The sequence below is a fragment of the Genypterus blacodes genome, unplaced genomic scaffold (genome assembly GCF_046128005.1).
Source record: "Genypterus blacodes isolate CSIRO-AG114 ecotype Tasmania unplaced genomic scaffold, CSIRO-AGI_Gbla_v1 ptg000010l_1, whole genome shotgun sequence".
NCBI classification, from domain to species: Eukaryota; Metazoa; Chordata; class Actinopteri; order Ophidiiformes; family Ophidiidae; genus Genypterus; species Genypterus blacodes.
In genome coordinates, this window is record NW_027466824.1 from 122,403 (window position 1) to 144,345 (window position 21,943).

Consider the following 21,943-nt stretch of genomic DNA (forward strand, 5'->3'; position numbering starts at 1 on the left):
AACGAGACACAAATACATCTCTTGACACATGTGTAATGGTAGATATTAGTATGTGTGACTTGAGGTCTAACAGCGTGTCATCCTTCCCTCTGCATTCATCAAAATAGTCTATTTCCATTTTCCCCTGCAGCTTCGCCCTCTAACCTCACCGCATGCGTGCATTAGAAAGCAGGATTCTCTATTCCACAGAACTGCAGCTCTGGCATGTTCGCAAAGGATTTCGCTCACAGACGACCTCCTGAATCCTGATGGATCACATGACTTCCCTGAGTAAAGCCAGTCCCTCATGGAGACGCTTCTGGAGCTGTAAAGCAACATTTATTCCAATACTACCTACTCCTACTCTGCTTCTGTGCTCTGTTTATCTTATCTGCAGTCATCCTCTCTGGCCTGCACTTCCAGTGTGACCTGAGATTGGCAGTTTGATGAGATTTAAATGTATTTGACATGAATACAGATGTATTGACTGAATTTGAATGAATTACCATCGGAGTAAGCCGTTTACCAGGATGTCAGCCAGTGTCAGCATTAAACGTAAAAGCCATCTCCCTTCTCATTGTGTTCATTACACATCATTCTGTTATACATGCATCTGTTGTGTAGCCTATAGCAGCTGCTGTGTGTGTAAACAAACACCAGCTGCCAGGACCTGTGTGGGATTAGCCTGGGAACACCCGAAAGCAGAGTGATGCATGTTTGATTGCTAAACTTTTCACGTTCCTTCTGCCGCTTCTGCTTCTTATTCCTAGACTGCATACTCTTCTTCTTCTTCTTCTACAACTTCTCCTCCTACTGCACCTTGTTAAATTGAAATTGACAAATCAATCCTGATTTTAATTTCCTCTTCATGACCTTTATTATTCAAATTGATTTGTCAGCGCTGCTACTTAATCCTGTGTTAGAACCGGCATATTGATCCGCAAATTCAATAAATTATTCACATTTAATTTGATCTTTCTCGCCTATAGGCTAATGCCGTTATTTACTGTCCAAATAAACATCAAGGAAGCGCTTTACAAGGTGCTGAAGGAGCCCCTGCATGGCTGCTCGGTGCACAGGTGCCTATGTGAGCCTTTACAGTACAGGTATCATGCACTGAACCAAAGAGGAGCACACTATATTTGCTTTATGGTTGTGTCACGCAGGCTGTCAGGGATAATAAGTGTCTGTCCTGCTGGCTGTATAAAGTGGATGAAACATGTCGGTTGTTTCTAAAGCACAAACTCACTGTCCTATAAATACTCCCAGGAAAAGGAAAAAAAACAAAGGAGAAAGGAATAAACGCAACCTTGCCATTGGCCAGAAAGGTAGAAAGGAGCATCCATCATCGCTTTAACACTTTAATTGAGTATTTCATGTTCAATTCATGTGTCATGAGGGCACATGAAAGAAGGTAAACAACCAGTGATAGTTAGGGCTGTCTCTGGTGATTCCATCATAACTTCTCTGTTCTTTTACCTCCAGGGACTGCAGATATCCTTCCTGCGGGTCGCAGAGCAGCGAGGAGATGCGGTGGTTGTTCCTCACGCAGCGGACATTGGTGTCCCTCCACAGCGGGAAGATCTGACGAATGATGGTCATCCGGCCCAGAGAGCTGTGGACCAGCTCCATGACCTCTGCATCGCTCACCTCCTGACGATGGAGACCACAAGAGGCACAGGTTAGTTAAGGTGGAAGTCGCTCTTGATTTGTCGCTGGACGAAAATATCAGTCTAAAATGTTACCACATAATAAATTCAGTTCTTCATTCTTATTCGCTCTATATTCTTTATATTGCTCATTGGATTGCAAACACTTCAGGAAAAATGGCATTTCAAGTATTTCCTCCAGAGTATTAACACAGCCGACCCTTGACCTTTTGCCGTAGGGGGTGCATGTGTGGCGGTCTAAACTGTGAAGAGCCAAATCAATAGCCATGATACATTGAGCTGCCAGACAGCCTCCAGAGCAGGACAATGGTCAACGCTGCAGCAGACAGCCGGCCTCCTGGGAAATGTCCGGGTCATATATTGTCTGACAATAAAGCGGCTGGGTTACTGTCGGGGCAAACTTGAAGAAGAAGTTCTGGGTTGATATAATCCTTCACGCAACCCTAATCTCTGCCCTCCACCGCTGTTTCCTAATCTGACATTTCGATCTCTCTGTGTCCTGTGTCGACCACTGTGCTGGTATTCCCGATCTCCACGCTCCTCCGTCTCACACAATACCTCCCTCCCTTCATTTCTGTCACACCATTATTTACTCTCATTATCTCGCTTTCCATCCATCTCTGGGCCACTGCCTTTATTCTGCTGCCTGTCAAGTCTGGCTGCTTTTCCGCTCATGAAGAAAAGTAGAAGGTGCACCAATTTGACCACTAGAGGCGCTGCAGGGAAAGTAGGGATGGTATTATCTGTGTGTTCAATAAGCATACATCAATAACCACTTCTCATATTCCTACAATAACTACGGGGTTCTCACTCTTCCCAGAAGCCAGTTGGATAAGTGATGAAATGTATTGGAGAATAAGCGGTAAAGTCCAGTTATCTTGCCTGATTACAGCCAGATATCCAGTGAATCATGGATTTCCTCACATGTACGGTCCATGGCCCATTTGACAGACTGTGAAACTGCGTCAATGTGAGTGAAATGAATTGATTAAACAAGTTCCCTCTCCTGTTCTGTGATCTTTCAACTGTGTACACCCGGAGTAAAGCAGACGGTCCCCTTGTGAGTCACACAGCTTAATCATGAATATTCATCACTCGCCATGAACATTAATCAGATGAATAATGCTGCATGGTTCACAGAGCCGTAACCTCACGTCTACACGCATAACTTCCAGTCACCACCCAGTGCAAGTGTTCCGTCAGCGTCACAGGTGACATTTGTGTTGCCAGCTGACCTTGTGCGAACGCTAACCACTGGCCTAAGGCTCAAAACACACACATGCCTTTGTTTGACAGGGAAGCATAGACCATTACACAGAAATCTGAACAGTACTACTACTTACACTCACAATCATCCATTAGTATTTATAGAATATATAGAACAGGACAATATATAGGCCTGATTGTGTGACTACCTTGTTAATTTCACAGTGTAAAGCCACTTCTAATCTCCTTGTGGAATTCATTGACCTATAAAATGCAACAGATTACATGTTGACGTATGAATCATGCTTGCATTCATTGTATCAAATTGCAGAGCTTAGGTATTAGAAAGATTACAATAAACAGAAGCTTTACAGAGACCAGATCCTACTGTCACAACTGACATGTCGAAAAACCATCACCACCTATAACATCATGATGCTGACGGAAAAGTCCTTAGAAATGATTGGATTTGCAAAGTAAATTCCGGTGCTAAGCTCCTTAGAGATGTTTCCTGCCTCCTGCTAGCAACAGCAAGTAGAGCCGAGCCATGTTTCAATGACATGCAAACAGCTAAATACATTACTCAAATAATAAATCAAACCCGGTCGACAGAAAGGTTAAATTATTCTCTTTGTGCTGTTCAGTCAACTTGATTAATCTTTCATCAGAAGTAATGACGAATGTACCAGTCTGGTTTCGAGCGAGGTCACTCCACTCAGACTTTCCTCTCGTCTGTAGGGGAAAGGATTCTGCTCCACGTATCGGCTGCTTTATCAACTCCTCATCTGAGCTTGGTCTCTCAGGGTCTGCTCTGCGCTGGTTTGACTCAAACCTCTCAGGGGGATGTTATAGAGGGTACCACAAGGCTCAGTGCTGGGATCCCTGCTCTTTTCAATATACACCGACTCACTGCCATACAGCTTTCCGTACCATTCCTGATGACACGGTGAGAACTGTACCGCCTCTGCACCGGTATCAGCATGCTTCACAAATATCTCAGCATGCATGAAAGAACGGCACCTTCAGCTGAATTTACCAAAGACTGAGCTCCTTGTCAATGCAGCCAATGCCCTTATACAACCGCCAATCAGTCCAACAAAGTCTGCTTGGGCCTGGAGTGTAACAAAGTCCCTATCTCTCCATATAAAGTACCGTGCTCTATCATCTATATATGGATCCTGACTATATCCTTGCTTGTGTTGTATTTACATCTCCTGTGTACGTCTGTGTGGAGAAAAGCTTTTGCCAAATGAATAAATGGAAATGTACCAGTTATCGTAGGAGTTAAGATGCTTTGTGAAGCTCCAGGCAATTACACAGATGGGTGTCAAATCAATCTATCAATCAATTTCTCCATCTACGAGAATGTGTTTGGTGCTTCGCTACCAAATACGAGCAAGAATAGCAACGCTCCAAGCCTACAAAGTGAACAAGCTGTTTACACGTGATTAAATGGATCAAATGGATATTCTATTTTCACAGACGGCTAAATATGTAATATCAAGAACCATTGAGTTAACGGGGATAAAAAGAGGCTCTGGTTGAATGGCGTGTAAATAATCCAATTCCTTTTTTATTAAAACTTGTTTGTATTGTCGAGTGTGGTGCAGGACTCAACTTTCATTAAAGAGCAACAAGAAACAGACAAAAAACACCAATCAACAAAACCCTCATCAATAATCTCCACCATATCGACCCTTGTGACCTCCTGCCAAAGACGATATCAATCACATCCCTAAGCAGAGGCGCCTCCGTCACTTTTGTCAGGACACGTCTTTTGATTTTGGCTTCTGAACTGCTGAGTGGGACGTTTTCACCTTGGCTGTCCGGTCTGCCTCTAATTGTTTATATAATTCAGTCCCCAAAGTGCTTTGAGGGTTGTTTCCAGCGAGAAGTGTGACCCAACCCATCGCCTCGCTGCTGTTGAGGCTAAATAATTGTTAAGCATTGAGAACATAACGCCGCCATGAGGGTGGGCGAGGTATCTGCACCTGCCTTTGGCTTTGAGCGAGGTTGAATCACTGTGACAAAGCTTCATGTTAAGCCTGGATCTGCTGTCTGTGAGCTGAAGTGCCTGTTTAATAACCCCACCGACTTAAAATGACTCTTACTGTAAGCGCTGTAACATTTAGATAAGGTGGTTAGTGAAGGCTGCAGCCTGTCGGAGGTCTTTTAGATTTATGACAGTGATGTCTGAAGTATTCTGCGGTCACCGTTTGTGGGTTAGTACATCATCCCTTGACACCTGTATTGGATTTCTAAATGAAAGCGCATCCTGGTTCAAAGGATCAGAACATCAAAACCCATTTGATTCTAGGATCAATGATCAATCTACCGCTCACAGCTAATTACAAAGTTTCATACGTCTTGCTTTAATATTTTGCCCACCTTTGTAATCTACTTTCAAATCGCCAAGGCTGGTGTGGCGGAGATAGCGGCAGCAGAACGGGCTTTCCATCTCGGTGGCTTGATAGGCAGTTACCCGAGGCATCAGTCATATCATGGCTAACCGCCCCGCCTCCCTCTGTCACAGAACACACGGCCACATCATCCATCAAACGTTCTGAGGTGTCACCTACTCGTCATTGAGAGAAGGGGAAAAAAACCCCAACAACAAATCTTCCTGGGCTGTGCCATCCATCTACGTCCACTCGACAGTGTCAAGATGCAGACGCCTGTTTGCATGCTAGCTGCAGCGGCGGGAAACGGCCTTAGCGATGATTTAGGGAGAGGGCTGTCTGTCATCTCTATGCCCTCCACGCTGCTTACATCAGCTCCTCCTGCACTATTAGGCTGGGATTGTACTTGATTTTGACAACACACCCACGTTTTGGCCCAATGTTGCTCCGCGGGCGTTTGTAGCAGACAGACTTGTGTATTCTAATTGGATCCAGAGGATTAAATACATCCACGAATCATTCTTTGTTTGGCACCAGAAACCAGACAAGACCTCCCAGTTTGCCCAACAGTGTAAACAAAGATGGCAACAATCAAGGAAATTGACAAAGTTTTCCTCCAAACTTTCTGCCATGTCACCTTCTACGTTGTTACTGTTGTTCTGCTGTTGGTATTACTCGACAAAAGGTTGATGAATCTTTGGTTTAACCTCATATTTCTGTGATATTCTTCAATACTTGCTGGTTATCTGTGGAAGGTTCGGAGCTCAATATGTTGTCTGTGTTTGATCAACAACAGCACAGAACAACCGCAAGTCTTTTACAGATGTCTTATCATGAAGTTATTTCAGAGTGTTGACATTTAGACTAGGATCTCAGCCTGGTGCGTCTGTCACCGCTGACTGTTTGAATAGCATTTCTATTCTATGGATTTTTCTGGAAGTCATTTACACTTACACTCCCCTTCTCCGTCCGTCTCACTCTATCCTCTTATCGGCATGATGTCTATGTCGGCGTCTACATCCGTCGTGCCATAAGTTGCCGGCGGCGGTAGATTAGCATGGCTGCTTGTCACGGCTGTTGAATGAGACAGCAGACCTGTGTTTTGCAGTGTGCGGTCTAAAAAGCTGGCAGGAGCCTGGAGGGAACTGACAGGGCGAGCTGGCAACAGTGGGGCCTTAACATCACCTGGTTAAAATGACTGTCACAACCCATGAGCCTCACTCACATCCCAGCAGCTGAAACAGAGCAGCCATCCGCAGGGGACTGCCGGTCCAGACGGGGACAAAAGCAAACAGGAGAGGAGTTTGTTCCCCCGCAGGAGTTTGGGTTACAGCTTGAGTCGACTGAGCCATTTGGTTTAGTCAGCCTACTATTAACAGAATGTTCGCCTGCTGCTGGTTCTAAACTGAAATCTGAACTATACTGTAGAAACATATACTCATCATATGTCGCTCGTACTGTTGGAGAGCTTCTTTAGAATCAAATCAGAAGCTAATGAAAACAAAGCAGCCCTGCACCTACCCACACATCTCTTTGCCATTTAGAGAGGAGCACCGCATGATTAGCAGTTAAATACAAGCTGGGGATTCAGTTTGACATGATACTCAAGTACACGCTTATAATACAAGGCTTCTGAAAGGGATTGTGTCAGAAAATGGATTCAGGAGAAGGTTGATTAGTTTTTTCTATCTTTTTTAAAAAATTTCTATCTGAAGGCCAAACTTGACACAAAAACTTTCATGAGCAATCGCATTCTCTTGATAGCCTTTTCAAGATGTTTGTGTTATTCTCCATTCAAGGTGAGAACTTTGCCGAGGGAGCGAGAGAGAGAGAGAGAGAGAGAGAGAGAGAGAGAGAGAGAGAGAGAGAGAGAGAGAGAGAGAGATGAAAAATAGAGAAGGCGCCGAGAATTACAGCAGCGAGAGGCAAAGGTGGAAAAAAGGATTCATCTCTTTTTCTTCCTCCTCATTTGAATTGGGCGAGAAAAAACAAAACTATGCACAGAGTGAGATGGGGACGTATTTCATAGTCCACAGAACCAAACACACACATTATCCCCACCTAAACAGTGTACCGGGGGCCATAACGCTACAGCGTGCCTCGCCACATCGGCCATTAAGGGAGCAGCTCAGAGATTAACATGCCATTAGCTCATACTTCTCCCCGAGTCGGCTGCTATTAACACTAATGTCTCGGTTGCGGTTTGTGGTAATTGAGTGAAAGGCATGCAACCAGTTTGTATCCAAGATCGACTTCAAATTAAAAACTGCAGTTGCGACCGCATCGTCTCGTCTGACGCTACAAAAGCCTATTCTGAAATGTTTGGGAACATTTAAATGAAATTAGGCCGATTTACGCGGGAAAACGGCAAAGTTTAAGAGAAGCGGGGGTGTAATTAGCTGCGGTAAATCATTACTGCGCCGTGTCAAAGATGCTGTAATGCTGAATGACACCTCGTTTCAAACATACATGCAATTATGTTGAAAGAGCGCTTTGCAGGCTACGACGAGGTAATTTAAGCTGTCGAGCAAATTTTAAACACATAGGGCCTCATTAGCGACTCGGCTGCTGTGTTTAGGGCCTTCATTTGCAGCTTCCATGATGTATTTACTGGAATATGAATGCTAACACTTCTATTAGTTGCCATTTAATTGTAAGTATGTGTTCATATTTAGAAGCATTCCTTCCCCGAGCCGCCGTAATCGCTACAGAACGCCGCCTAAACACCGCCCGCGTGTCCTCATGAAACACGGCGGTGTGGATTATAACAGGATCGATCCGTTTCATGTTTCCCGTGCTGGGCTGAGGTTGTGGAGAGACGATCCCACGTGTCAGGTGGGGATATTTCATGAAGACGCATGGGCACTGGAGTATAAACACATGTGAGAGAGAGACACAGAGAGAGACACAGAGAGAGAGAGAGAGAGAGAGAGACTAAGATCAGTCCTATTAAGCACAGCAAATCTAATATCCCCAGTAAACCATTTGGGAGCAACCTTTTATCTTTCCTCTTTCATCCGGGGCCATTTCTGATGTTCCCTCCTTATCTCCAAATCACCTTGAATCAATGCAAATGCAGCATCGAGGCCACGGAGGGAAGAGAGAGAGACTCAAGCTGATCTGTATTCACGCGGCGCACATGGATTTTTGTGCTGCTACAGCCACTTTAAAAGGCCGTTTGGGTCAAAGTCAGCCGCTCAGAATGCATGGACAGATGTGGGAAAAAGTCAAAATAACATCAGCAATTAATGGTCGGCAATGAAACAACGCCGAGTGAGCGCCCGTTGACCTCAGACAGGAAGGGCGACGTAAAAAGCGACGATGTGCGGGCGGATATAAGCAAACATAAAGCAGTGACAGCAGCGGAGGGTTTATCTCTGTCCCTGTGTGGCTTGGCAGCATGAGAGCTTCTGCAAGTGCTGAGGTTTGAAGAAAAAGTGGGTGTAGCATAAATCCACGCCAATTGATTGGAGTGGTCACCAGGATGGAGTTACCTGTTTATTAGCTGCACTGCCACACAATCCAACACCATGACAACGTTCCACTCCAGACGGTGTGTTTATGTGTGTGTGTGTGTGTGTGTGTGTGTGTACGCTGCCTCTCGCCCAGTGAATGCTGGCGCAGGCTCTCGCCCCTTCACAACCCTTCACAGGATAAGCAGGTATAGAGAGAGGATGCATGGATGGATAATCTCCTCCCAGCTCTGCATGCTTCAGCCAACAATGCTGGAGGGATTTGACTCCAGTTTCACATAAGTCCTTTTCTGGGCTTTTAAAAAATCCTCCTGCGCTGATACGGCATCTTATAGTGCGGCGGTGTGCCGGGTGCCGGACCAGTTGGAAGGCATTCAGGCAGCATGTGCAGAAATCACAGTGTGTCCATTCTGTGTACCTCTGCAAGTTCATATCAATCTTCTTACCTCTCAGGCTCAGAATATATCAATCAAAACTTGTATACAGAAAGCAGGCACTCTGAGATGTCTCCATTCAGGCCCGTCCACTTCCAGATTGCCTCTCCGGGCAAATAAGATGCAGACACAGATATTATGTTGAACTTACAGATGCAGAGAGGCAGAGTCTCTTTGCTTTACAGCCCTATTATACACCCGACTACACCTCTGCTCTCTGGTGACAGCCCAGGCTCTGAATTCATTGGGGTGCGTTTAAGCTCGTCCTCACCTCATTGGCGTAGACCCAGTGACTGTCCTTGGATGCCAGGTTGGTTTCCACAGCCTGGAGGGGAGAGAGAGAAAGAGAGAGCGGGGAGGGGGGAGGGAGAAAGAGAAGGGGGGAGGGGCAGGGGAGAGAGAGAGAGAGAGAGAGAGGATTATAAGACCCAGCGGTTGAGATTCCTTTGAGATGTTCCGACAGGCAGCGTCAGTTCCTCCCAGTAGCGGTGACCGCGCGCCTCTCGGCACAGATGAAAATAACCTACCTTGGAGTTAAACCAACCGTTTCATTACTGAGATCTTCCACCTGTCACGGGACTGCACACATTTGACATCTGTCATGCTTAACGTCTCAATGCGTGCCCTCTCCTGCAAATTGCTATCATTAGTGTCTAAATGAATCCCTTTCACAGCGAGCGATGAAGACTGATAACTCTATGGCGTCCTAACGTATAGACCTGAAGCCGCGGAGCCTCGGCTGCAGTTTTAACTCGACGGGGCACGGCGCTCATCAATAATGGCCGCCGTGTTGCAGCAGCGCCGAAAGCTGCCAATCGATCTTGTAACCTTGGAAGAGTCGTGATTTCATTTTAATGCCCCTCAGATTGATCTCATCAAAAGGCGAGAGGCCCGCAGCGGAGCAGGAGCAATATTTACCTGCACGCTTCACGGGCCCCGTCTCTGCCGGGGAATTAAGGAGGAGGCCCATATGTTTTAAAACATTGAAATCGATGGGCGAACATTTTGAAATACTAAACAGCAGCTGGACTTACTGACCCACTTCAGATGGATGCTGTACGGGGAGGAAAGGAGGCGTGGCAGTCTACAGCCTGGAAGGAGAGCAGGACATGCACACACACATACTGGATGGATGGAGTCGGTAAACATTATCAATTAACTCTTAGAAACAAGTCAACCGGTGTCATTTCTCATTTACGCTGAATGTCTTTAATCAAGGCGCCTGTCCCTTTAAATGTCTGCTTGGTCAACAGTGTGGACAGCTGAGGGCCATATTACGTACATTATGTGACACTGTGACAAATGTGCCAACAACCATCACACACACACACACACACACACACACACACACACACACACACACACACACACACACACACACACACACACACACAGAGTGCTCAATCTACAGTAGGTTCTGTATTGATCACCGTAGGCGACGGTGAGCTAAAGGGTCGAGACGACGCGATGGGATCAATAGAAGCAATAATGGAGTGGCAAGGAGTCGGTGGCCACCTTTGATATCTGACCGTCTCCCCCTCCACTCCGCTTCCTTTATGTGTTTTGTAATTGTTCTTCACTTTTACGGTGTCATGTGTTAGGTTTATGTTGAACATTGTTCTGGCTCGGAGGTCATGAGGAGCTTTGACCTCCTGAAGCTCCGTTTGCTTTACTTTCCAAACATCAACACATAAAACATTTTAAGCTAGAGAAAGCAGGAGGGGCCCTCGATGAGACAGCAGCTTCAGAGGCACGTGCTCACTCAGTGTCCACGGTGATGCTGCAGCAAGGAGGAGTGGATGCGTCGGCTTCTATTTCATAATAGAGCCCTAATACATATAGAGAGATGTGCTGGATGGAACACGGTCACAGTGAGGGCTTCATTACATAAACATGCTGCTTCCCACTATGATTCCAACATTAGTTTGCTTTAAAAAGCTTTGCTAAATGCACAGTGTACAGGAGAGCTAAACCCAGGCTTTCTCCTCTGCCTGTAAAATAATCACACAAGCCTCCAAATCCTTCTGGGACCTGAAATGCTATCGACAAACTGGCAGAGTAATTTCAGCTGTGTGCATTTGTGGGTTTTCTCCTTTCCATTCATCTGAGCGGATGATGTAACGGTGAGACTCTGGAGACTGATGTGATGTTTGGAGAAGGAGGCGCAGACAGCCTGGAGTGACATTTGAGGAATATTCTCCACCGCTGATGGAGCCAAGGCCCGACGACGCTAAGATCTCTAATCACTGAGGCAGAAGACCCCAGGCATGTTCTCATACCGTACAGTAGCAACGCCACAAAGGCAGCCGCTCACAGCCCGTCTCCCATTTTAAAATCGTGACAGCTGAACGGGGATTGAGAGGAATTGCAGTCTGGAGAATGTGAAGCACATGTGAAAACTGGAGGAGGAGGTTTGGGCCGGCTTCAAACCACTGAAGAAGAGGAAGAGTGCGAGCCAAACGCTTGTTGCCAGTTGGAACGCATCCTTAATTAGCAATGCATGGACTCACTGAACAAAGGAACATGCTGCATCTGGAAAATGCCGTTTAGGAAATATGGACTGTGGAACATCTCTGCTGAATGTTAACTGAAGGTACAACGTCTGCTAAATGTTCACTGTTGCTTGGTTATGTCTGGTAGAGCAGCAACATGCCTGAGGGCAGACTGTGGTCACGGTTAAATGGGAGAAGCTGATGATAGCCTGTAGAGCTCAAACCACTAAAAGCCGCTTTTAAAGGGAACTGCACCAATCTGCCACATGGCCCTCAGAGGGAACTAACCTTTGTGATGTCATAAAGGTCGGCTTCTATCACTTTACAGGCAGAAAAGCTTGTATACACTTTACTGTAGTCCACATGATGGTGTTCTTGGATCTCTCACACACACACACACACACACACACACACTGACAGCTCGTCTTCTTCACAGGTATGCTTCAGTGTCATTCCACACACCGCACTAATGGATTGTTGGTCTCATTAGAGGAATAATAGCAAACGGTAATCACATCTGTTGCATTTGTAGAGATCCCAAATTAATCAGCGGCTCTAATTCAATCAGCACTGCACTCCCTCACTGCTCCTCTCACCGCTCAGGAGCCCACCGTCACATTACTTGGCTTAATTAATCAATCAATCAATCAATAAATGAGACACGGCTTCTATTGAGCTTCAGATTGATACAGGAGTTGTGTTTTTGTCCTGACGGGGCTGTTTTGTTCTGGGCGGCCATTATTCCTTCAACCTGCTGCTCTTCCCCCTTTTAGCTGCAAACGGCTTTGTCCTTGCATCGTTCACCCACAACAGAAGACAATAAAAAGGCTTTGTACACAGACAACAGGCACAAATTATTCATCCCTGTGATCATAACTTTGTCTTTGGCTCGCATTGCAGCGTTTGTTTGATGCGGGCGAAAGTGAAACAAATCTCTCCCCCCCCCGCAGATTCAGGTTGAGCTTATGATTTAGATTGACAGTATCTGCAAACAGCTAACAAACTATCACCATGTGGACCCAGTAAAGACTCTGATTCCTCGGCGATAAGGTATTTGTTTACTTTGTCGTCGGCTGATTTGTCTCCATCCATCTGGATCCAGATCTGTGCTCAGCGTAGTGATTAAGAGCTCTCCCTCACCTTTGTCCTCCCTTATCTGGAGACACGTACTTATTACTGCATCTCCCAACCTTTCTCTCTCTCTCTGTGTCTCTGCTGCCGCTGCTTCTTCTGTCCTCGCTTTCTCTGTTTTTCAGTCTTATTTTAAGAAACGCAGCGCAGCGTTAAAGTCACCTGCGGGTGCAAAGCAAACACAGGCGTGCGTTGTGCAGCAACCGTCCGTCCGTCTGTCTGTCTGTCTGCCTTTCCCACATCGTCGCAGTGCTCGGCCGCGTGACGAGGAGGAGGAGGAGGAGAGCGGCCAGAGAGAGAAAGGTTTGGGTTGCTTCACACCTTCCACAAAAAGGAGCCAGGCAGAAGTAATGAGGTCTGTCATAAAAGATTCACAATAGCACCTCAAGAGCCACAGCCTTACCACCGTTGCTGTGGAAACAAGACCTTTAGACCACTTAATCTGCTCCGTCGGCACAGCGATGAACACAAAGGTGCCAACAGCCTCGAGACGGGGCTTCTCCAGGCCGCCTCGCGCTCGCTTCATCCAAAAACTAAAAGTAAATAAGCCGATACATGAATATATCAATGTAGCCGCCCGGCAGAGTTTCTACATTCATTCATCTGTCATCCCGCCGTGGCTCCACGCTTATTCATCAAACGATCCAATTATTGATGCTACGGCGTGGGAAGCTCCTGTCCGTCACGCCGCTGATTCAGACTTTTTAATTACGGTCCGGCAACTGAACACATCGCTCATAACCTCTCACAGCGGGAGAGCGGGCAAGCCGGCCGGAGCAGGTGGCCCTCCCAGGAAGACGGCACACGGGCGGCGCGTTAAAAAACAGATCACCACTCCCATCTGCCGTGAGAGTGGGGCGGCGCCGTGCTTGGAATGAGTGAGTGGAATATCTAACGCTCCCACTCCAACACCGGCCAGTTGGCGTATTAGCCTCATCATGTATACGCTAACATTACAGCTAATTTACTGCCGCGCTCGATTCCAACTCGCCTCCTTGTTTACAGCGGCCGGGTTTATGAAAGGTGCGTCCCGGCAAATAAAAGATAACTGAATCCAAGCACACGGCATGAATTATTAATGCAGGGGGAGAAGAAGAAGAAGAAGAAGAAGAAGAAGAAGAAGAAAAAGAACAGAGATGATAAAGTTGATATTTTACAGGTTTATCACATCTTGGCTTGACATGAGGTGATAAGAGGAGTTCATGTGGGATGAGATGCGTTACTAAGACTCAACCAATAGGTGAGCTCGCCGTCTAGTGCAATGGCCACATCTTGGCACAAGGGGGGGCCACGTGGGGGCCCCAACCACGGCAACCAGGCTGGTTTACATTCACTTTACATCACCTAGGTTTGAAGTCTGTCCAAACAGGAAGACATGCACAGACTGGATGTACACACACACACACACACACACACACACACACACACACACACACACACACACACACACACACACACACACACACACACACACACACACAGAGCAGCTGTGCCGTATCGCCTCTGCGTGTATTTCTGAGCTTCAACGCTTGCAAGGTGAATCGCTAAAGGGATTAAAGCTAAGTGTAACATTTTAAACATTCCACAGCAGGGTGAAGAGTTCAGGAGTGTGAGAGTAACCTCCTCACCGCAGGCACTCAGCCAATCTGTAAGGACCTTCAGGCGGAGGAAAAGGCAGCAGTGAACTTGGACGGTGTGGATGTCAGTGAGTAACACCGCCGCTTACTTACATGGATGGAGTAAAGCTGTGTGTACAACAACCAACAGCTGCTCCACTGTGTTCTAAAGCTTTACAAAGCTTTAATCAAACATTCCCATGGATTGAAAGCTTTTGCCAACTTAAATAGTTTTTGTAGTCCGTGTGTAAACGTCCTTGTGAGTGTGTGTGTGAAGCTTCTAACACATTCAGACTACAGAAGAACGTTACGTCGCTTTCAACAGGCTTGATTTCACTTTTTATACTTAAAAAACCCCAATTCATGCGTTCCTATCGAACACAGAATATTCACCTTGCCAAAAAGATACGGACCAGGTTACCATGGTTACATGATTTGATGGCCTCGCCTGAATTGTTCAGATATTTTAAGAGGGGGGTTAAAATCTATGTGAGTTTATTGTGAGTATTGTGAGTGATGGGGGATTTGAAATTGAGGCGTGTGTGTGTGTGTGTGTGTGTGTGTGTGTGCAGAGTCACATTTAGCATCTTAACAAGGCAGGAGAGGCATGAGGAGCGATCCGTCTTACGGGGAGACAAATAGCCGTGCCTCTTGCAGGGTGCCCTTGGGTGGGCACCCAACATAAACCCTCACACCTGCGGCCCGATTTATGTTGTGCATCTTTGAGATTTGCAATTGAAATTTTATTGCAGGAGTGATGGATGCAACAATCCGGGGTAATTAACAGAAAGGAAAGTGATGACTTCACCGAAACATATTTTATTCATCTGTGACTACAGTAACAACAGAAGGGCAAACTGGTGTGGAGGCGCTGCAGCGTGGAGGCAAAGACCTCCAGCAGTAAAACAACAGAGAGGCAAATGTGGCGTTTTATGATGCTACATGATATCGCTGCGTTAAAGGACGACACGTCTGCCTCTGCACGCTGTTATCTGCTGCGTTTATGATGTGGACAACAAAGACAGTAAATGTACAGAACACAGGGGCTTTAGATTAGAGGCTGCCAGGCGCCCTTTGCTCTTATTGATCACCAATGTGAAGCGCCACATGATGAGGTCACATCCAGCAGGTTGTCTCCAGTTTACAGGTTTTGGCAAATTTGGGGGCTTTGTTTCTATGGGGCGGAAGTAGCTCAAGGAGAGTTGCCAGTTTGACTCCGGGGCGCTGCCGAGGTGCCCTTGAGCAAGGCACTGAACCCCTAAAACTGCTCCGGGGGCGCCGTATCATGGCTGCCCTGCGTTGTTCACATGATATTTGACCCCATAAAGTTTCTTCTTCTAGAATATTCCACTAAGTGAGAAACGACAGCTTCAATCTCAAGTCCAAGTTGAAGTGTGAGGAGCCGTAAAACACTTTATTCTTATTCTCTGATTTGTGGGTCTTTGTTGAAGCCGTCGTGGATCCAGCGGTGGAATCGTTGACAATGAGTGCGAGTGCGAAAAAGTTATGTGCAGTGCGACTCAGTAATGTGTGTGATCATTACCCAACATTAGTCCGACCGTTTGAGATGAGTGAAATACAATAAGTGTTCCCCATAAAGGCGCTCGGAGGCCATTATCTTAGAATAATGAATGACTGAACTTTCCCTTCACTCTGGAACCTGAACACCTCACAAACACACGTCTGAACAGAGAGCAGAGTGATCCTTCCTTATCTGGAAACATGAATCATTTAGCTCATCGCTGCTTTGCTTCTTACTAAAGAGCAAAGAAAGGAAGTCGCCGCTTTCTGTGAAGAGGTCAAAGATAATGATGAATTTCCTCTCATACTCTTACATCCAGCCTGAAAGAGCTAATTCTACTCTTCTGAAAGACGCCGCAGAAAGTAATCTGCCCTCTTTGGCTCGTGTTGCTGGAGTTTCCTCGATGTGTTTCCTTTCCTTCTCCCTAAAGTCCTCAACAATGCAGCGTCCTTGCCAGACACTCACAGCTATTGAAGTCTATCATCCTCTTTCATGTGATGCAGGACTTGTTTTCCACATAGCCCACCAGGTAAGAGAGAGAGAGAGAGAGAGAGAGAGAGAGAGAGAGAGAGAGAGACGTGCAGCAGACACACACTCCTACTATAATCCCCGCTTGAGGCTGCACCATCACACCTTCACTCAGCTTGCAGCAGCCTCAAAGTCAGCAAACAAACGTGAACTTGGGGGGGGAAACCTGGTGGAGAACGGAGGCGGAATTAAGATACGAGAGCTTAGTTTGGATGGGAAGAGTGTGTCGGCATCATCCAAGCCCTCCACTCTGTTGTTGATTCTTTCCTTTATTCCAAACTTGGAGAATAGGAGAGAGGAAATAAATGTGCGGAAGTTGCAGGAGTGTAGGAGAGAGGCGTACGGCTTCCTCTGAGAATGTGACACTTACAGCAAAACAGAGAAGGTGCAGAAGCTCTGAATGTAAAAATCAAATCAAATCTCATGAATCAGGAGTAAGGAGGTGTTTTACTGTCTCAGCCCTTCATTATCCCGAGCTGTTACTGGATTACCATGTCACATTCTGCTGCACTATCATTATTTGGGCTCCCTAAGTCGTCGCATTTCCTGTGTCTGCACATGTTGCACCTCCTCCGTCTCATTCCCATGCAAACACACGTAGCTACGCTCATTTCACACAGCAAAGCTTGACAAGTTGGAGGCTTGGCGCTTCTGATTTGCCGAAGAAAAACAAATGCAAAGGGAACTACAGGGGAGGTAAAGACCGAACTCATACTGTGAGGCCTGATTGCTCTGGTCCAGCTTTAAAAACAAAGGGCCAAATGGTGAATTAATGAAAACGTTCTTCGACACGTGAGCGTCTTTCTCCAGCCGCCACTGCTTCTGGACTTCAGGGGAGGTTGAGACGAGAAAATGGCAACAAAAGCACATAGAGAAGGATGTGGACGCAGGGTCAGAGGCCATCACAAGCACACAGGTACATCAGGAACATCAGGAGCAGAGCCCGATGCTTTGTTTTCCCCCTGAAAGGTACATTACAGCCCTATAGAGCCCTTTCATAAAACACCAGCGTGTGCCTGATGCATTAATGCTGCCTCTCCCCTCATCTGAGAAATCCTGGGCCACTTAGTGCGCTGAGCATCACGGGTCAGAGGAACTCCACGCCCCAAACCCGCGCCTGATAAGACACCGGCGTGCGAGATGAGCCGGGCGGCCGAATAACAACCGGAGGAGTGAGAAAGCAAGAGAGGGAAGTGTGGGAGGTGAGCCGGGGCCAGAGACCAACATGAATCCCGTCCTAATTGGGTGAGAGGCGACTCCTTCCAACACTCAGGGAAGAGGGGGGAGTTGGGGCGGAGAACGGGAGCGTCGAGCGAAAGGTGGCACCACTTAGCAATCACCTAGAAATGTATTTATAGGTGATTATTGTGAATAGTTTGCTTGATCTGCAGCCGAGGCTTGGCGCTGCCGTGTTCGTCCACATGCGTGTTGTTTGTTCCAGGCCATGATTACATTTCCACAGGATTAATGGACGGTACTTGGGGCCGTTGGAAGGCAGAGGGACGAAGCTGGGCCGGACACTAAATCTGCACAATTTGAATAAAGCTTTTGTTGGATCTTTTTTTTTTTTTTGCTTTTCAAATTCCCTCCAGGCCGCCGCAGAGTCACGGACACACAAAGAGAGTTTTTCTTTGAGCGGTGCTTTTAATGCTTGCTTGGAAGGAATCTAATTTGCGGCTGTGCCGGGGTAGCGGCCTGCAGTAATGTGTTACACACTGCTTTATAGCCGGCACAAAGCTTTCCAATACACCTGAGGAGCACTTTAATTTAATCCGTCTCATCAGGATCAATAAATGTGTCTGAACTGTGACTCCTTGGGACATACTGCCCATTAATAGGCCACAATGATTTTAGAGTGAGCGTTTTTACACAGGCTCACATATGCAGCCGCTCCTCTGCCGCGCCGCCAATCAACTCCAATCAAGCCGGAGGGGAGAGAGGAGGAGAGGAGGAGAGGAGGAGAGGAGGGAGAAGCTCTTACAGAACATTAACACAGAAGCTGAAAGGGAATGGTAGGGAAATACTTTCTCCTTTTCCTCTATGTGCCTAAAGTGAAATCAGGATCATGTGAAAGAGAGGAAGAGGAAGAGTTCCCAGAGCTGAGCGAGAGGAAGAGGAAGAGGAAGAGGAGGAGGAGTCCGGGGGAGGATAGAGGGGTGCATGATCAAAGCCTATATTTTGAAATCACTTACTTCTCCATTAGTTTGATTAATGGGGCCAGGCTCGCAGTGAGACAGAGGCAAGGGGCTTGAAAAATGATGCAATTACTGCTTTTTGAATAGGGGGCTGAAAGGCCTGTTTGAGAGAAGGATCTGGAGGAGATTCTACAGGGCATCCCGGACAGCGGACGCCCTCCTCTTCATCCATCTCTCGCCTCTGCTGCCACACACCCTGAAGTGCCACGCCGCGCCCCGACCCTTTCCCCCTCCTCGCTCTCCCTCTCATCAGACTTGGGTGGCACGCCTGACTGGGCCCTTCCCTTCCTAAGCTGGGGGAGCAGCGGGAGAAATTATGATTAATATGCAACCGCCGCATCTTTGGCCGTTTGCGTGGGGATCACTTTCATGGCTCAGCTCGGCTCCGTCAAAGCCTTCTTTATTCATTTAAAGTGTCGGCCCCGTGCATATTTACTGTATCGTTCACATTTACATTAATATGGTCCCTGCTGTGAAACACTGGCGGGCAGCGTGAATGGAAACAATGTTGTTGCAAAGCTCTGAGCGCTTAGATACAAAGATGCCACATTTCCAAATGTGATGACATTTAACTCCAAAGCTTTGAAATCCAGTCCACCTTAATTGGCTGGAACTAATTACACCACCCGACACACACCACAAAGGAAGCCACACACACACACACACACACACATTCTCTCACACTGCGTCTGTAATGGGCGATCCATCACAGGCGTATTTAAACATCAAAGGCCCGTTAATATTGTCTAAATATTGGACTGGATATTGCAAATGAATCCAAAACTGTGTATTCCAATAAAGCAGATCAGTGTGAAGGATAAACAGAGTCAGAGGCCCTCAAGGAGAAGCGGTGATTGATTTAAAAGGGAGGACGCGGCCAGACTTTTTCATTTGGTTGTGACCTGGGATGAACTTCATAAAAGACATTATTGAGACAATAAAAAGCCTGTGTGTCCTCGTCTGGATGTGTTTCCAGCTGCTGACAGATAAGAGATGAGCGGCCGATCCGTCAGTCACTCGGACGTTTACTAATGAGCTCACTAGCGGCGCCAGGAAATGCAGACGCAGAGCTACAGGGGGGGAGAGAGAGAGAGAGAGTATTGAGTTTGAATGTCGTATGCAAACTCTTCCTCTGAGAACAAAAAGCAGGAAAAGCTACATTTTCTTTTCTTCTGTAGTTTTTAAATGCCACCCAGTCTGTGAACACCTGAGTCTCACTCTCACTCCCCCTCTGCTGTAAATGTGATGATATTTTGAGCTCAGCAGGGGGGGGGGCGCTTCTTATTATGACCACAAAGAGACGGTGAGGATCTGCCTCTGTGTGTGTGTGTGTGTGTGTGTGTGCCTGAGAGCTCTCCCTCTCCTTATCTGCTCAGGGGTTAGACAACAAAGCCATCGTCCGCAGAAGCCCCGGGTCTCAAGCTCACAGCACCGCAGAAGCCTGTCCTGTCGCACTAAGTAGTGCCACGGTGTGTGTGTGTGTGTGTGTGTGTGTGTATGCGAGTGTGTGAACGCGTTTGTCTGAAGCTGTGAACGCAGGGGAGAGGCAGTAAGCTGGAGTGCTTAAGATAACGCTGCAGGTATCACCCAGAGGAGAGAGGTAAAGGAGAGAGCAAGAACCGGGTCGAGCAGCAGGGGGGGGGGAGAAGATGTTTCCAACCAAAAAACCAAATCCCCATCTCTCAGCGTGATGAAGAGCAGCGTGATGAAGAGCACGCTGAGAGAGATGACGCCGCCGCCGCCGCCGCCGCTCCACATATTTCAGGGCCGGGGTGCGTTCTAATTAGCAGATCAAGGCTACATGTTGGGCTCATTCAGACGAGCGACATCCTTGGCAGAGCGTGAAATCCGACTTCCAAATATTTCCCTCTGTGCTCATTGACACATTAGCATTTACAGTGAATCCCTCCAGAGAGCTGCTGGGGTGCAGGGTTCTCACACCAACATCAGTTAAGGATTTCATTAAACACTCTACAAATCCCCCTCACGCGTCGGCCTGGAACACACACACACCCACCGCCCCGATGAAACGCTCAGAACAGGCGCTTTTTGGCGCCGAAGGATTGATGACCTGTTGTAAGAATAACGGCTTTATTAAAAGGCCGGGGTAGAATCCATCGCCGCCATGAATATGGATATCTGGGGATCTATAATCCGTTATGCGTTCCTTCCCCGGAATGAACGATTTACAGGTGAGAAGACGCGGAAACCTTCTGAATCCCGTGGGCCGGACAGGGATCCAAGTTTACACCTCTACAGATTATAGAGAGTTTAATTTAGTGAGTGACAGCTTCATTAGGAGGAGGTTTGAGTGATCTGGCTTCTATGTTTGATTGTTTTTGGGTTCCTTTGACCTCTATAGGGAGTTATCACGCTGACAACAGACACACCTGAAACAAACCGATGATCAGCCCAGAGTTAGAGTTTCAGGTGTGTGTGAGCAGACATGAGGGACAGGAACCACTGGGCTGCCTCAGGATTGAGAACCACTGATCCAGGTCGTGTGAAGCTACACATTTTTCCACATTTTGGAATTGACATCACCTACAGTGTGTCATCATTCTGCAAAGCACCAATTCTGCACCAATGAGGTTCAGGTCCAGATCTCTGAGAGGCGTTAACACGGACCTGAACATGACATCAAAGGAACATGTGAATATGCAGGTCCAACACCTACTCATGAGTGTCTGCCACAAAGGAAGCAAGGAAAGGACAGAGGGGAGGAGGACACCTGACCCGTGGACAGGTGGACGCCGTACGGACAGTCTCTCTGCCTGGGCCGGGCTTTAACTGAAGGTTTCCCCGGAGCTCTGTGATTGGTTGCCTGTTGCCTACCAATACACCGCTTGTTTTCCAAGTGGTTGGCTTTGCGATTACCCTTATAACTCTTACTGTAGTTTGAGAGGGGCCGCTTGGGAGCCGGGCAATCATCCTGAGCCCAGAGCAACAATTTCAGAGAGCGGAAAATCTGACAACAATATTATAGAGTTTTTGGTATAATTGCATCTCATAGTTATTAGTGTTTGGCTGGAGGCGGGCAGAGCGATGGAGCCATCAACCCTAACAGAGCCAAACACACAGGATCTGTCTTTATCCAGCTCCATCTCATACATTCTGTTCATTCATCAACCTAAGCCTCAGATCCAAGCCTCAACACGGCCGTGCAGCTCGCGCCCTGCGTCGGTTGATGTTCTAGAACAGTGTGAGGACTTTGTGAGGGAGCAGCTCAGCCACTGAGAGCGGTCCTGACACGTATGTGGCACTCTGGAGATCAGCAGATAAATGAGAAAGACTTCAC

General features: G+C 47.1%; 1 protein-coding gene across 1 annotated transcript in view; it reads right to left on the reverse strand.

Moving 5' to 3' along the window:
- The window catches only part of LOC143007662 (glutamate receptor ionotropic, delta-1-like), a 65,228-nt gene that overhangs the window by 25,052 nt on the left and 18,233 nt on the right, over window positions 1–21,943 (reverse strand). The window contains exons 3-4 of the mRNA XM_076159083.1: window positions 9,433–9,486; window positions 1,459–1,632 (exon numbers count right to left, since the gene is read on the reverse strand). Coding sequence (XP_076015198.1) covers window positions 1,459–1,632; window positions 9,433–9,486 — 228 coding nt within the window. The remainder of the gene's footprint in view (window positions 1–1,458; window positions 1,633–9,432; window positions 9,487–21,943) is intronic.